At 38.1% G+C, this 14,965-nt stretch overlaps 2 protein-coding genes across 2 annotated transcripts in view; one reads left to right on the top strand and one right to left on the bottom strand.

The window, feature by feature from the left end:
• Positions 1-14,965, bottom strand: part of WDR72 (WD repeat domain 72) — a 226,498-nt gene that overhangs the window by 55,882 nt on the left and 155,651 nt on the right. The gene's annotated exons all lie outside the window — the stretch shown is intronic.
• LOC133255424 (replication protein A 32 kDa subunit-like) lies at positions 4,768-5,263 on the top strand. The gene has a single exon (XM_061429869.1). The coding sequence runs from the start codon at positions 4,804-4,806 to the stop codon at positions 5,176-5,178; it is 375 nt and encodes a 124-aa protein (XP_061285853.1). The 5' UTR covers positions 4,768-4,803; the 3' UTR covers positions 5,179-5,263.

Here is a 14,965-nt window from a genome sequence, read left to right as displayed (position 1 = left end):
CATGTGTGAGGTTTGAGAGCCAAGTAGTAATAGGTCCTTTAAAGGAACTGAAAGAGTCTGACTTGACTGAATTATAGGGTTAAAGGTGGGTGGCAGGGGTCAAGATGAGACTAGAGAGGAATCTAGTGGCCACCTGAAAATGATTCTTGTGAGTCATTCAAATAATATGTACTTTATCCTAAGAGAAAAGGGAAGTCATGTGTGCTGAAAGAAAACAAACAAGCAAAAACAAACCAAAAAAACCTTTTCTCCATAAGAATCTGATTTTTGGCTAACTTTAGTTGGATTCTTGGTAACTTGATAAAAGCAGAATGTCAACTATATTTCAAGGTGACATTACTGATAGTAAAAATGACTTCTCATTGGTAAATCATATATGGACTAGGAAAAATTATAAATGAACTATAAAAAAACTCTTTGTCATAGCTTTGGGTGTCCTTGTGATTGGACCTGGCAAACCAGTGCCTATGGTCTTGCTATGGGACATACAAGGCTGTTCAGAACTGAGCTACTGGACTGCTGCTGTCAGTAAGCAAGCAAGTTGTCGTTCACGATCTCTGTCCTTCTGAGTCAAGAGGTGCCAGGTAAGGTGCATGATTATCTTATGATTCTAATTGTTTAGTTGATCCTAAAACAAAACAAAACAAAAAAAACCTAGAGAATATTGCACTTCTGAAAGGTCTTAATGGGAGAGTTGATTTGAACAAATCTGTTTTTATAAATCACTTTAGCTATGAAAGGCAAGTACCTCTAGGACTGATTGCTCTAATAATATATTGAACTGAGTTAGTTAGTAGTCTTGCTAGAATATGATGGAAGCCTACAAGGGGGAAAATGAAGAAAAGCACCTTGCTTTTAAGTTTCATCAAGACCTAGAGGCTCTAATCACATCAAGTGGGACTTATAGGTATGCAAACTGATTTCCATATCTTTTTGTACGTGGTTGATCTGTCACTTACAGGAGAAAGCATTAAGCTTACTGGCAAGTAAGAACAACCAGAGAAAAAGAGAGAGATCCTTCCTAAATGGGGACCATCAGGTAAATAAAAAAACCCAGCAAATATTGAAAAGAAATTTGAATACAGTCTCGATCCTTAACTAGCTATTATATCTGAGCTTCTCTGAGCTTCAGGTTCTTAGGCAGAAAAACAAAGGGCTTAGACTCAATGATCTCAAAATGATCTTGACTCAAAGGTCCTATGAGTCCTACTATCTGTATCACTTATATGCCAAGTACTATGGAGGAAGCACAAGCTAGAATCAAGATTGCTGGGAGAAATATCAATAACCTCAGATATGCAGATGACACCACCCTTATGGCAGAAAGTGAGGAGGAACTAAACAGCCTCTTGATGAAGGTGAAAGAGGAGAGTGAAAAAGCTGGCTTAAAACTCAACATTCAAAAAACTAAGATCATGGCATCCAGCCCATCACTTCATGGCAAATAGATGGGGAAACAATGGAAACAATGACAGACTTGAGTTTTCTTGGGCTCCAAAATCACTGCAGATTGTGACTATAAACATGAAACTAAGAGATACCTGCTCCTTTAGAAGGCAAGCTATTTCAAACCTGGGCTTCCCTGGTGGCTCAGACGATAAAGCGCCCGCCTACAATGCAGGAGACCCCGGTTAGATCCCTGGGTTGGGAAGAACCCCTGGAGAAGGAAATGGCAACCCACTCCAGTATTCTTGCCTGGAGAATCCCATGGACAGAGGACCCTGATAGGCTACAGTCCATGGGGTGCAAAGAGTCGGACATGACTGAGCAACTTCACTTTAGAAGGAAAGCTATTTCAAACCTAGACAGCATATTAGAAAGCAGAGACATTACTTTGCCGACAAACGTCCATATAGTCAAGCTATTGGTTTTCCAGTGATCATGTATGGATGTGAGAGTTGGACCATAAAGAAGGCTAAGTGCTGAAGAACTGATGCTTTTGAACTGTGGTGTTGGAGAAGACTCTTGAGAGTCCCTTGGACAGCAAGGAGATCAAACTAGTCAATACTAAAGGAAATCAATCCTAAATAGTCTTTGGAAGAACTGATGCTGATACTGAAACTCTAATACTTTGGCCACCTGATGCCAAGAGCTGACTCATTAGAAAAGGCCCTGATGATGGGAAAGATTGAAGGCAGGAGGAGAAGGGGATGACAGAGGATGAGATGGTTGGATGGAATCACTGACTCAATATAGACATGAGTTTGAGCAGACTCTGGGAGATGGTGAAGGACAGGAAGGCCTGGCGTGCTGTAGTCCAAGGGGTCGCAAAGAGTTGGACATGACTGAACAACTTAACAACAAATACTGATCTCTAACATCTCTGTCTTTATCACCCATTGTTGTTGTTGTGCTTACTTGCTCAGTCGTGTTGCGACCCCATAGAGTGTAGCCTGCCAGGCTCTTCTGTCCATGAGATTCTCCAGGCAAGAATTCTGGAGTGGGCTGCCATTTCCTACTCCAGAAGATCTTTCCAACCCAGGAATCGAACCCAGGTCTCCTGCATTGCAGGCAGACTCTTTATCAACTGAGCTATGAAGGAAGCAGCATTATCCCTGATAAGCATATTCAAAAATCAGGATATGCCTATAGCAGAAAGATCAAGGAACGGGAGCCAATAGCTAGAGTCAGTCTATGTTCAAGGGAGAACTGAGGACTCCGTGATTTCTCTTCATCCAAATTTCACCCTGTTAACATGGTGATCACATGTATCACTGAAGAAATTTATTATGTGCTTTCGATTCTTCTAGTGGCAGGTCCTATGGCAGACTCTGATAGGTCCATCTAATTTGAGATTGCTCAAGACAGCTGCCCACATGTCTAGAGTACTTACTGCAACATTTGCCAACCACAAGCTCTCAGTGACTGTTGATGATTGACAGAATTAATAGAGATCATCAATACTTTAGTACTCCTGTGCTATTCAATATCTTGAAAAAAAGACATAGAAATTCAATGTAACTTAAGCCAAATATCTAAAGTAAAATGATGTGAAGAGAAAATAATAATTTAATTTTTAAAAAACCTGTCTCTAAGAGATCTAAGCACTTTCATATCTTAAAGGCACACTCAAATGTACTGACATATGGTTATATGACATTAAGAATTCAGGGGGAAATCTTTGTTTTCACAAAAAGTTTTGAATTAGTAAACTTCAGTGAAAAGCATTGCGTGTACTTCTAGGAAATCTCATCATGATCTCAGTGTAATAGCCATTTGTAAAAAAGCTCTAAACTGAGTCCATGCCAGGGAGCATTATTGGAAAATGGCCCGCTCCGACGACTTCCTGGAATTCCTCTCTGTGCAAGTCAGCAGCTTGTTTGGCACCAGCTGGCACTAAACTGAGGCACTGGGAAGTATAAGCTGCATTCTTGGTGACATGGTATACAATTTTATAGCTTCAGTTTTATAAAGGAGTCAGCCAGACAATAGCTCATCTTATTCAAATTATAAGATTGGTCTCTTTTTAAAAAATAAAGCATACAACTAAAAAGTCCATTGAAAAAAATGAAACTGGGGTAATTAGGATATTTGTTATAGTACTCCAGTTTTTTAGCAGGCACAGGGATGGACAGGAGGAATGATACAGCTCTTCTCCACACGACCCAGTCCAGTGGTTTCTACTTTGCCTTCTATGGAACTTCAGCCTTTTTTCAGAAGGAATTCATAACTGTCTGGTTCAATTTTTCTCTTTAAAATATACATCATAGTTATTGGTAAAGAACTGTAATTTTAAAAGGCAAAATTTTGTACTAATTTTTAATAAACTTGGAAACAATAAACATTGATTTATGCTGCCAAATAGCTATTTCTGTGCAGATCTAAGATTAATTTCTGATTTATATTTAAATTTATGAATGTATCATTGATCAAAGAGGTTGCATGTATATGTTTTACTGTTAGTAGCAGACAGTGTCACTCATGTAAAATTATACAAACAAGTGCTGTTGAAGTGCTATTCTGCTTACTAACATGAATCATAATTTTTTCACTACAGTATATCCAAACTGATATACTAAAGTATGAGACCAAAGGTTTATATGACTGTCACCCATATGTATTAATTTCATATCTCATAATTCATAGAATTTGACAGGTTGTTTCAGTTTTACAAAAGATTCAGATACTTATGAAACTTTTAAAACACCAGTTTAGATCATTTGTTAACAAAAAGAAGCTAGTCATTGGTAAAAATCTTTAGAGATGTTTATGCTTTATACATGAGATGGAAGTTATTGGTGAAACTTGGCTTTGTTTTTCTAATATTTTGTAAATTCTCAATTATGACTATATAGAAGATCCCATGGGCTTCCCATGTGGCTCAGTGGGTAAAGAATCTGCCTGCAATGCAGGAGATGCAGGAGTTGTGGGTTCTATCCCTGGGTCAGGGAGATCTCCTGGAGGATGGCATGGCAATCCACTCCAGTATTCTTGCCTAGAGAATCCCATGAACAAAGGAGCCTGGCGGGCTACAATCCATGGGGTTGCCAAGAGTCAGACAGGACTGAAGCTACTGAGCACACACACAGAAGATCCCATATGACAGAGAAAATAATCTAGCTCACTTTATGGCATAGAAAGCATCTTATAGTAACGGTCTGATATTTAAGCAACTATGTATACAGTAGCAAATCACAGCTCTTTCTTCTAGCAATCAGAAATGGAAAATTTCAGAACCTGTGTTCTAAAAAAGCCTATGAAGGTTTACTTGACTTTTCATTTCTGATTTGATAAAAGGAATGAATAATTTTGGATTACTGATACCCATTAAAAGAATAGATAAGCCTGGTAGCCTTTAAGATCATGCCCCTGGAGGATATGAATGAGTTCACCACACATATTCTGGAAGTAGTCAATGCACACATGATGCTGAGCAAGTCGAACAGCCAGCCTTCAGCAGGTAGAGCACCTATCAGCAATCCAGGAATGGGTGAAGCTGGGAACTTCGGTGGGAATAACTTCATACCAGCAAATGGCCTCACTGTGGCCCAGAACCAGGTGCTGAATTTGATCAAGGCTTGCCCAAGACCTGAAGGATTGAACTTTCAGGATCTCAAGAACCAACTCCAATACATGTCCTTAGCCTCAATCAAGCTAGCTGTGGATTTTCTAAGCAACGAGGGACATATCTATTCCACCGTGGATGATGATCATTTTAAATCTACAGACGCAGAATAACTGGATCTAATTGGGTACCCGAGATATTTTCCAGTTGGACCTTTTTTTGCAGCCTCTTGCCTCCAGCTGTCCATATAATTGGCGAGTTGACTTCTAGTAAGTAGATTTCATCTATAAAAGATCTCAACTGACATCATTTTGAAACTTACTACTACTCTCCTGTGTTTTTGATGGACTTCCCTGGTAGCTCAGACGGTAAAGCGTCTGCCTACAGTGCGGGAGACCCGGGTTCGATCCCTGGGTCAGGACAATCCCCTGGAGAAGGAAACGGCAACCCACTCCAGTATTCAGCCTGGAAAATCCCATGGACTGAGAAGCCTGGTGGGCTACAATCCATGGGGTCGCAAAGAGTCGGACACGACTGAGCGACTTCTGTGTGTGTGTGTGAATTTGGGAAATTGAGGATTGGGCAGGGAGCAGACAGGGAATGTGAGACTATATTCAATACAACTAAGGAGGGAAACCTGCCAATTGTGATAAATAAAATGACTTATGATGCCTTCACCCTCTTCATGTAGTTGTTATAACTGAAGCATCTAAGTGCTTTATATCATTAGTCACTACTATATTGCAGTTTCATTCTTACATTTTTCAGTACCTTTTATATGTATGATTTATATTTGTAGAAATAACTAAAAACAGCATATATGCCTTACATACAGATTCCAGAAAAAGATAGAATTCAGCTAAGTAAACTTATTTTTTAAATCCAGTTCTGTAATGGTGTTTGTTGTAAGACATGCGGTTTTTCCGGTAAAACATATCCTCCTGTAGCTTTACTTTCCATGTATGGGCTTCTTCCAGGGCTGTACTTGTTTCTTAAGCTATATCATGGTGGAATCTTATCCTTTATAATGTTTTGGAAAAAGCTGAGGGTGGCGCCTGTACAATTTGATTTGGTGTAAAAATATACACCAAATCTGATTTCTGTTACATTAAGGCATTCTCTGACAAAATATACAGAACAAGAAATGAAGTGAATTGTGTTTTAGAAATATCTTGCAAGCTTGTTTCCCCGAATACCTGACCACTAATTTTTAAAAATGGATCAAAACCCACTTTAATTGAATATTTAATAGATGATTTAATGTTTGAGTTAAGATACATTTTAAATGCTAAATATAAAAATGATTTGTGTTTGCTTACTGGAAATATTTGTAATACAAGTGAATATATATAATAAACCAATATTTAAAGCAAATTTACTATGGAAGAAATGAAATCACTATCTTCAATTTATAAAGATGCTACATTCATCAAACTGTATTTTTGACTGAGTTGGTTTTTATAATATGAATACCATAACAGTGGATTTCCATTAACAGTAGAAAAATTTAACTCATTTTTAAAAATATGTAAAGTATTTTCCTTTAAAATGAGCCACTGGAAACATAAAAATGGCAATATCCTCCTAGGGATATAGCTAGAGGGAAACACATCAATTTGCATAAATAAATGAGCTTACTCTTTTGTAAATTCCTTCCTGTACACGATGCCCCATCAGTGTGACTTACAGAAAAGAATCTGAGATTAACAAACAGGACATGCAATTTAGTCTAAGACCATTTTCTAACAAGTCATATAAACATAGCAAAATATTTAAGTCTTTCATGCCCGAATTTTCCTTCCATTGAACTGGGCAAAAGCTCACTTTATTTGAAAATAATCCACTTTTTTTTCTTTTAGTTTCTGAAAATAGGGGTCAAATACATATTTTGGCATTCCTGAAACAAATATTTCTTCACAGTACATTATGAATAGACTTTAGCTAATCTGGAGAATTTAAAATAGGAGAGGCTTAAGAAAATTCTAAAAACTCTTTTGCGTTTCTCAACATTAAACACAAACACATTATGGTATCTGAATACTATTCTTACGTGGAAATTGCCCTGACTTATTTGCTACAAAAAAAGACTGATTAAAACCTTTCATTCTCTTTCAGTATTATGAGAACTCCAGACAAACGTTAATGGATATGTTACTGAATCACTCAGGTGAGTAGGCAATTTTATATTGTGTTACAGGTATTTCTACCATTACCTTCTGAAACTCTGTTTCATAGTGCAGAGTATGTCATATAAAAATAAATGATACTGCCCAATCTCAGCAGTTTGAAAGAAACATAAATCAATGGCATAAAGGAAGCAGGTGATGTAATGACTCTAGACTTAAGTAGATAGCTTGAAGAGATGGATCATCAAGTTTAACCTTTGAAATTATTCACTGGATATTAATATAAATACACACAAAAGCACATTTCAAAGTTACCTTGCTTTGCTAAATTCTATTCTTTAAATCAATTTTTTTAATGTGGTAAAGAGAAATAATATATCCCATTCCTAGAAAGTATCTAATAGCAAACACTTAATAAGCCTGGTCATAATGTTTCAGTTAAGAATGTTGGTAAACGAAGTCAATAATGTCTACATAAATCCATACACAGAAAAAGGGAAAAAAAATCAATGGTGAAATCCAAACTTGTCTATAAATGGTAAATGATCCAAATGCAGCCCAAAAGAGATGAGAAATTGACCAAGTATTTTACAAATACAAGTTGGAAAACATTTAAGAACTGACTCAGAAAGGGTGGGGGATTCAGATAGTGAGCAAATATAAAGGAAGAAAAAACAACTTCAAATTAGCCCCAAGAACAACACCAACGTTGAAGGTGTCACTAATATGACCTGGATTCTGATGATCCTGAAGGACATTCACTGTTATTTATAAAATTTCTCTCCTCTATATAATGCAGGCATACTTTCTTTCTTTATGTGAGACATGAAGCACTATGTTCCATCTAAATAATCTAGTTTTATGAAGAAGTGATTTGAAAATGTAAGAAAAAGAAGTATTGCTTTGCAAATAAACATTAAACAGAGAGACTGACAAAATTTGGACACAAGGATTCTTTGCATCTCCTGCTCTATTCACTGTCTACTTTGTACTGGAAATGCCTCGCTTCTCTTAAAATAGTTTATAATGGCTCTCCTTTTCTTTCAAGAAAAAGTCCATTGCCAGATCCTTTACATTCTGGGTGTCTCACCTTCTGGATCTAGACTGAAGCATCCTCATTTCCTACTCCCTACCCACATCAAATTTATCCCTATTCACTGACCAGGCCACACTGTATACCTCTGTGTCTGTCCTCATGTTACTCCTTTTGCCTGAACTACCCTTCTTACACCAAACTCTTTCCCACTGGAGGCAGTTGGGTCCTCCCAAAAGCACATATAAGGATGGAGTTAGAAACGCAAAAGGCTTACTAGAGAGTAACATGCGTGAAAGAAAAAGGGCAAAAACAGAGTTGGGTACGGAGCTCTCTGGTTACTACACAAATGCTTCAATCTTTATCAACCCAGTGGAAACTCCAGGACATAACTGGTCACTAGAGGAGGTCTGTCTGAATGGGAAATAGCTAGGCCCTTGTACCACCATTGTCCTCAGTCGTTGTCCCAGAAAGACTATGATCTTTGCTCCAATTCAGGGATGAATCCTGGATGCACCAACAGCGGGCAGTTGGCCATACTCCTCACATCTGGGCAAATCGTCCTCTCATGTAGAGTGATCTAAAAAGTGCATCTTTCCATGGCTGCCACACCATTATCCTCCAAAGCAAACATGAATATTTACTTCTGTGTGAAGCCTCTAAAAATCACCCCAAGGCAAATGGTGGCTCTCCATGCTTCCACAACAGTGTGAGCTTTCTATCTTACACCACACTGTGGCCTTGTATGTTCATAGGACTTGGCCTTTTGGAAATAGAAATCACATCATATTCTTCTCAGATTCCTGGTAGATAGCTTGGGAAACAGAGTATCTAACCTATAACATATTCAAAGAGGTAGAGTGAATAGATAGATGTATGGACCTACCAGATGGATGACTGATCAGACTGGTTATTCCCTATTCTTGTGCAGATGCCAAGGGATACACTTTGTCTATTTTCATGGTGTTATAAATTTCTCAGAAAATACTATAAGATACTTTAAGTACCAATGGGATATTGGATTTTAAAGATAAGATGTATCAATATCACTTATATGTGGAATCTAAAAAAAAAAGATACAGATGTACTTATTTGCAAAGGAGAAATGGAGACACAGGTGTAGAGAATGGATGTATGGATATTGGGGGAATGTAGGGTAGGATGAATGGGGATATTGGGATTGACATATATACACTACTATGTATAAAATAGAGAACTAGTGAGAACCTACTGTATAGCCCAGAAAACTCTACTCATTGCTCTGTTGTGACCTAAATAAATGGGAAGGAAATCCAAAAAAGAGGGGATATATGTATACATACAGCTGATTCACTTTGATTCACTCTGCTATACAGCAGAAACTAACACAACATCATAAAACAGCTATACTCCAATAAAAATTAATATAAAAAAGATAAGATATGTGGAAAATTCTGAAAGAGATGGGAATACCAGACCACCTGATCTGCCTCTTGAGAAATTTGTATGCAGGTCAGGAAGCAACAGTTAGAACTGGACATGGAACAACAGACTGGTTCCAAATAGGAAAAGGAGTACGTCAAGGCTGTATATTGTCACCCTGTTTATTTAACTTATAGGCAGAGTACATCATGAGAAACGCTGGACTGGAAGAAACACAGGCTGGAATCAAGATTGCCAGGAGAAATATCAATAACCTCAGATATGCAGATGACACTACCCTTATGGCAGAAAGTGAAGAGGAACTCAAAAGCCTCTTGATGAAAGTGAAAGTGGAGAGTAAAAAATTTGGCTTAAAGCTCAACATTCAGAAAACAAAGATCATGGCATCCGGTCCCATCACTTCATGGAAAATAGATGGGGAAACAGTGGAAACAGTGTCAGACTTTATTTTGGGGGGCTCCAAAATCACTGCAGATGGTGACTGCAGCCATGAAATTAAAAGACGCTTACTCCTTGGAAGGAAAGTTATGACCAACCTAGATAGCATATTCAAAAGCAGAGACATTACTTTGCCAACAAAGATTCGTCTAGTCAAGGCTATGGTTTTTCCCGTGGTCATGTATGGATGTGAGAGTTGGACTGTGAAGAAGGCTGAGCGCCGAAGAATTGATGCTTTTGAACTGTGGTGTTGGAGAAGACTCTTGAGAGTCCCTTGGACTGCAAGGAGATCCAACCAGTCCATTCTGAAGGAGATCAGCCCTGGGATTTCTTTGGAAGGAATGATGCTAAAGCTGAAACTCCAGTACTTTGGCCACCTCATGCGAAGAGTTGACTCACTGGAAAAGACTCTGATGCTGGGAGGGATTGGGGGCAAGAGGAGAAGGGGACGACAGAGGATGAGATGGCTGGATGGCATCACTGACTGGATGGACGTGAGTCTGAGTGAACTCAGGGAGTTGGTGATGGACAGGGAGGCCTGGCGTGCTGCGATTCATGGGGTTGCAAAGAGTCGGACACAACTGAGCGATTGATCTGATCTGAAGCCAAACTTTTTGAATTATGTTCCCAGCATTTAAATGAACCTGTGTGTCACTTTCCATCCATCATTCTCATTTCCAGTTTTGTTCAATTGACCTATTAGGAGATAGGTTACCTAATTTTTAATTTTAAGATGTGCTATGTTTATTCTGTACTGTAAAATAATCATTTAATTTCAATTATAAATTTTGGACTTTTTAAAAATGACTTCCTTGGAGAATGCTTAGTACTCAGTAGCATGCCTTCTTCATTTAATCAGCCAACAACATTGATTCTATGCCAGATCCACTGCCAGGCTTTGAGGACACAAAGACAGAAGTGAAAGGATAGAGTAAGAAATTCTGTATCTAATGAAGGAGACGGAACTGCAGTCTGATGATTTGTTACATGTCCTTGGAAGAACTATGACCAGTGAAGAAACAACATGGATGGAGTGCAAAGAAAGGAGCACACACAGAGGAGCTAAGGAAAGAACTTCTTAAGTTAGTTGGAGGTTCTTAATTCCATTATCTCCCTTTGCATTTTCAAAAGAGGAAAGGACAGAAACAAAGAAAGGCATCAGAATGTATAGAATCCCTTTCTGAAGGCTTTGGTTGTCAGCAGGGTTGGTACTGCCCCCTGGAGGAAGACTTTGGAAACTGCTGAGGCAAGGGACCTTTGCTTTCCCCAATGATTTTGGAAAGGTGAAAATACTTACTGGCATTTAGTGGGCAGGAATAAGAAAAGGCAGATGTCTTGCAGTGCTCAGGATGGTCCTTCACAATGAAAAAATTATCCTGATGTTTCACATGGCTTTCAAGTTTTCCACTGTACGTTCACGGAAAGGAAAGCCCTGCTTATAATTTCTTGAGTCCAGTAACTAACTTTCTTTTACACATAGGGATCTTTCAAGGATTTGACTGTACCTTCAGTTTTCTAGGAAGGATACTAACCCAAATCCATTTGGACACCAACGTCACCAACAGCACCACCATGCCTGTGCAGGCCTGCATTTGCAGCTGTCATTTCAGCAATGAAATATCTCCCAATCAGCATTTTATTATATCTTTTAGTATGGTCATGCCCAAGCTTTTACCTATTGACATATTTTTATTATGAACCTTTTAAATTGTGTATGAATTATTTGTGAGGTAGGTTTTATTACTTATGAACTTCATTTTAGAATTAGAAAGGGAGTATTAGAAATTGTTAACAATATTTCAGTCCATTCTAGAACTGAAAAGAGTTGAGAAACACCACACTAAAAGTTTCTAAAATTTAAGACCAACTTCATTCTGACTAAAGGCTGGAAGATTGTTCACAGTTACCGTATTCTTATGTATATTCAGTTACTAAGGGGAACTTTTATATTGCCCCAGATTAGCAGGGCTGCTTGGCTCGATGACAGGCATTCCTGCATAGATATGAATAAAGGGCCCATGATCATCTATATCAGGTAAAAGGAAAAAAAAAGTAACAACTCTTCTTTGAATTAGCTGTCTTCATTTCTTGTGGCTTATTCTCCTGGGTTGCCTTGTTTTTTGCCTTCAAACATCTGTTGGCATTAATTTTTCCTTGTAGCTCTCTAGACAGATATTTAGTTTGCCCCTGAACTAAGAAAAATAAATTTTAAAAAAATGCCTCCGGATTAACATTTTAGAAGAAAACCATCACTGTCCCTATAATGACCTTTCCTATTCCCTTCCTACCTATGACAATTAGCATATTATCTAGCATTTCTTCCATTCTTACAGCACAGTTCTTTGATACATGTCTGGTGCTGTCATTTATCATTCCTCCACTTATGTAGGCAGCACACGTTAAGGAGCACCCGTCATGAGCCACATAGGACATTACCTGCTAGAAGCACAAGACTAATAAATTCCAACTTTTGCCCTCAAGGAGTTCAGAGAGGTGGGAAAGAAAGGGGAATAAACAAGAAATTAGGGTGCCAGATGATATAGACTATTTAGAAAGATATACAAGCAATGTATGAAATGACCTAATAAAAGATTTGTAGTACCTTACATTGAACCTTAGACATAATAAACGGTTAATAAGAGATGTTTACAAGTTATTAAAATTGTTCTAAGGCTGAAAATTAGACACATATATTGACAAGTTAAAATAGTAAAATAAGGACGCTGCCACCAAGATGAATGACATTCTGATGGAATGGGATATTCCAACAACATGAGACAGACTTTATTTTCTTGGGCTCCGAAATCACTGCAGATGGTGACTGCAGCAATGAAATTAAAAGACGCTTGCTCTTTGGAAGAAAAGCTATGACCAACCTAGACAGCATATTAAAAAGCAGAGACAATCCTTTGCCAACAAAGGTCCGTCTAATCAAGGATATGGTTTTTCTAGTAGTCATGTATGGATGTGAGAGTTGGCCTATAAAGAAAGCGAATAACTGACTCATCGGCAAAGACCCTAATGCTGGGAAAGACTGAATACAGGAGGAGAAGGGGACAACAGAGGATTAGATGGTTGGATGGCATAACCAACTTGATGGAAAGCAAGCTCTGGGAGTTGGTGATGGACAAGGAAGTCTGGCGTGCTGCAGTCCATGGGGTCTCAAAGAGCTGAACACAACTGAGCAACTGAACTGAATGACATAAGAACATACGGATAATTTTTCCTTCAACCACCATTTCTCTAACAGTTGCCTTGCCGTGTGCTAGACACTGTACTCTCTGCTGAGAATACAAAACTGACTAAATCCCTGCTTTTTCTCTCAAGGAATTTAGTTGTATCAAAATTGTTTCCAGAACTAGGAATGCATATGCATATTGACTAATGTCATTACATTTAAGGTAGAAACTAATATCACACAAGGTGCCAAGCTCAGAAGTAGAAATGGAGTCAACAGGGAGGAGGCTGACCCAAATGAGTCAGGTTGTATGCAGAACTCTAGCGTAGTAGTATTGGAGCTGTTGGCTACAAGAGATCACAAATGAACCAGAAATTCAAGAAGAGACCGATGAGTCAGAACCCAGGACATGAATCCGAACACTGAAGAAATAGTGTTTGACACAGTGGCTCCTTAAATACTTCCACAGAGAAGCTGTAGCTGAATGAAGAATAAGAAGACGAGTTTCAAGCAAGTCACCAGGCTCTCTAAAAACATCAGATTGAAACCAGGTCATGACAAAATGAGTAATGAAGAGCTAAATAATCAACCATTAGGAAAGAAGCTTTGGAATGGTTACAAGTGAGATTCATTCATGTGTCTATTTTTAATTTTTTTGTGAGCTTTCTGTGTTCATGTGTGTATTCAGGCTATATCTGGCCATACAGGAAAGCAATCAGCTGAGTTTTCTTGTCTTCTTTTTCTATTACTAATTAGAAATTGGCTGAATCTTTAGTACGAGCTACCCTGTGGTCCATCCATTCATCCATCCTCTCAATAAGCACTTATTACCAGCTACTAGGTGAAGGACCCTCCCAGGTGATGGGAGGAAAAAAGATAAATAGACCCGACCCCGTCCTTGAGAGGTCAGTGTTGGGAGCCAGTCTCAGTTTGGAGAACAATAGTGTGAAATACATTGATTTCAGGGACAGAATCTAGATCACTTTTCCTTTGTCAATAAATTTAAATGGGCATGCAGACAGCAATCGATAAATTGGTGCCCACACAACTGTCACCAAGGAAATATTTAACTCAATTTTTTGATGCTACTGTCTCTACGCAGCTGGGCCAGGTTGGCATTCTGATTGCTCATGAAGAAAAAGGATGATGCAACACTCTAGTTCTTCATATGCCAAGATGAAAATCATCAATCTCAATCTCTGTGAAAGATGAAACTACTTTGGTAAAAAGAGCAGTGAACTCTATCAGTCTTTCTGAGGCGATGCAATCTTAAAGATGATTCAGAGAGGGAAGAAGTGGTGGAGAAGTTCAGGATTTATATAGGGAGAAAGGGAAATGATAAAAATTCTCCATCTATTTTGCAAGAAGCAAAAAATAAGACAGAACATATGTTAAACCCAAATGGCAACAGTGTTTTTTGAAAGGTATGCAATGTACCTTAGGTACTAAATTATTTGCTTATCATATGCAAATTCCTCATCATTCAACATGAATATCTTGATATTTAAATATGATTGTCTATTATATAATTTGAATTAATCTATAAAAATGAAAATTTATATTTCCTCTTTCCCCATACTGCCAACCTTTTGACTAATATGTATATGCCAAATCTTTTTCATATCTACTATTTACCAGTTGGCATTTCCAGTTCCCAACCATAAAACCTTCTAATTTGTAACCACTAAAACTTATGTAAATGTATATTCCAAACAAAGCTATTTAATGTTAAGTGCATCTTTTGTGAAATAGCTTATAGTGTC

Source organism: Bos javanicus, chromosome 10 (assembly GCF_032452875.1).
Source record: "Bos javanicus breed banteng chromosome 10, ARS-OSU_banteng_1.0, whole genome shotgun sequence".
Taxonomy (NCBI): Eukaryota; Metazoa; Chordata; class Mammalia; order Artiodactyla; family Bovidae; genus Bos; species Bos javanicus.
Note: the sequence above shows the minus strand (reverse complement) of the source record. Positions and strands in the feature narration are given on the sequence as shown.

What these genes read in the sequence shown, in the direction of transcription:
- LOC133255424 (XM_061429869.1), top strand. Translation starts at nt 4,804, where the DNA reads ATGCCCCTGGAGGATATGAATGAGTTCACCACACATATTCTGGAAGTA.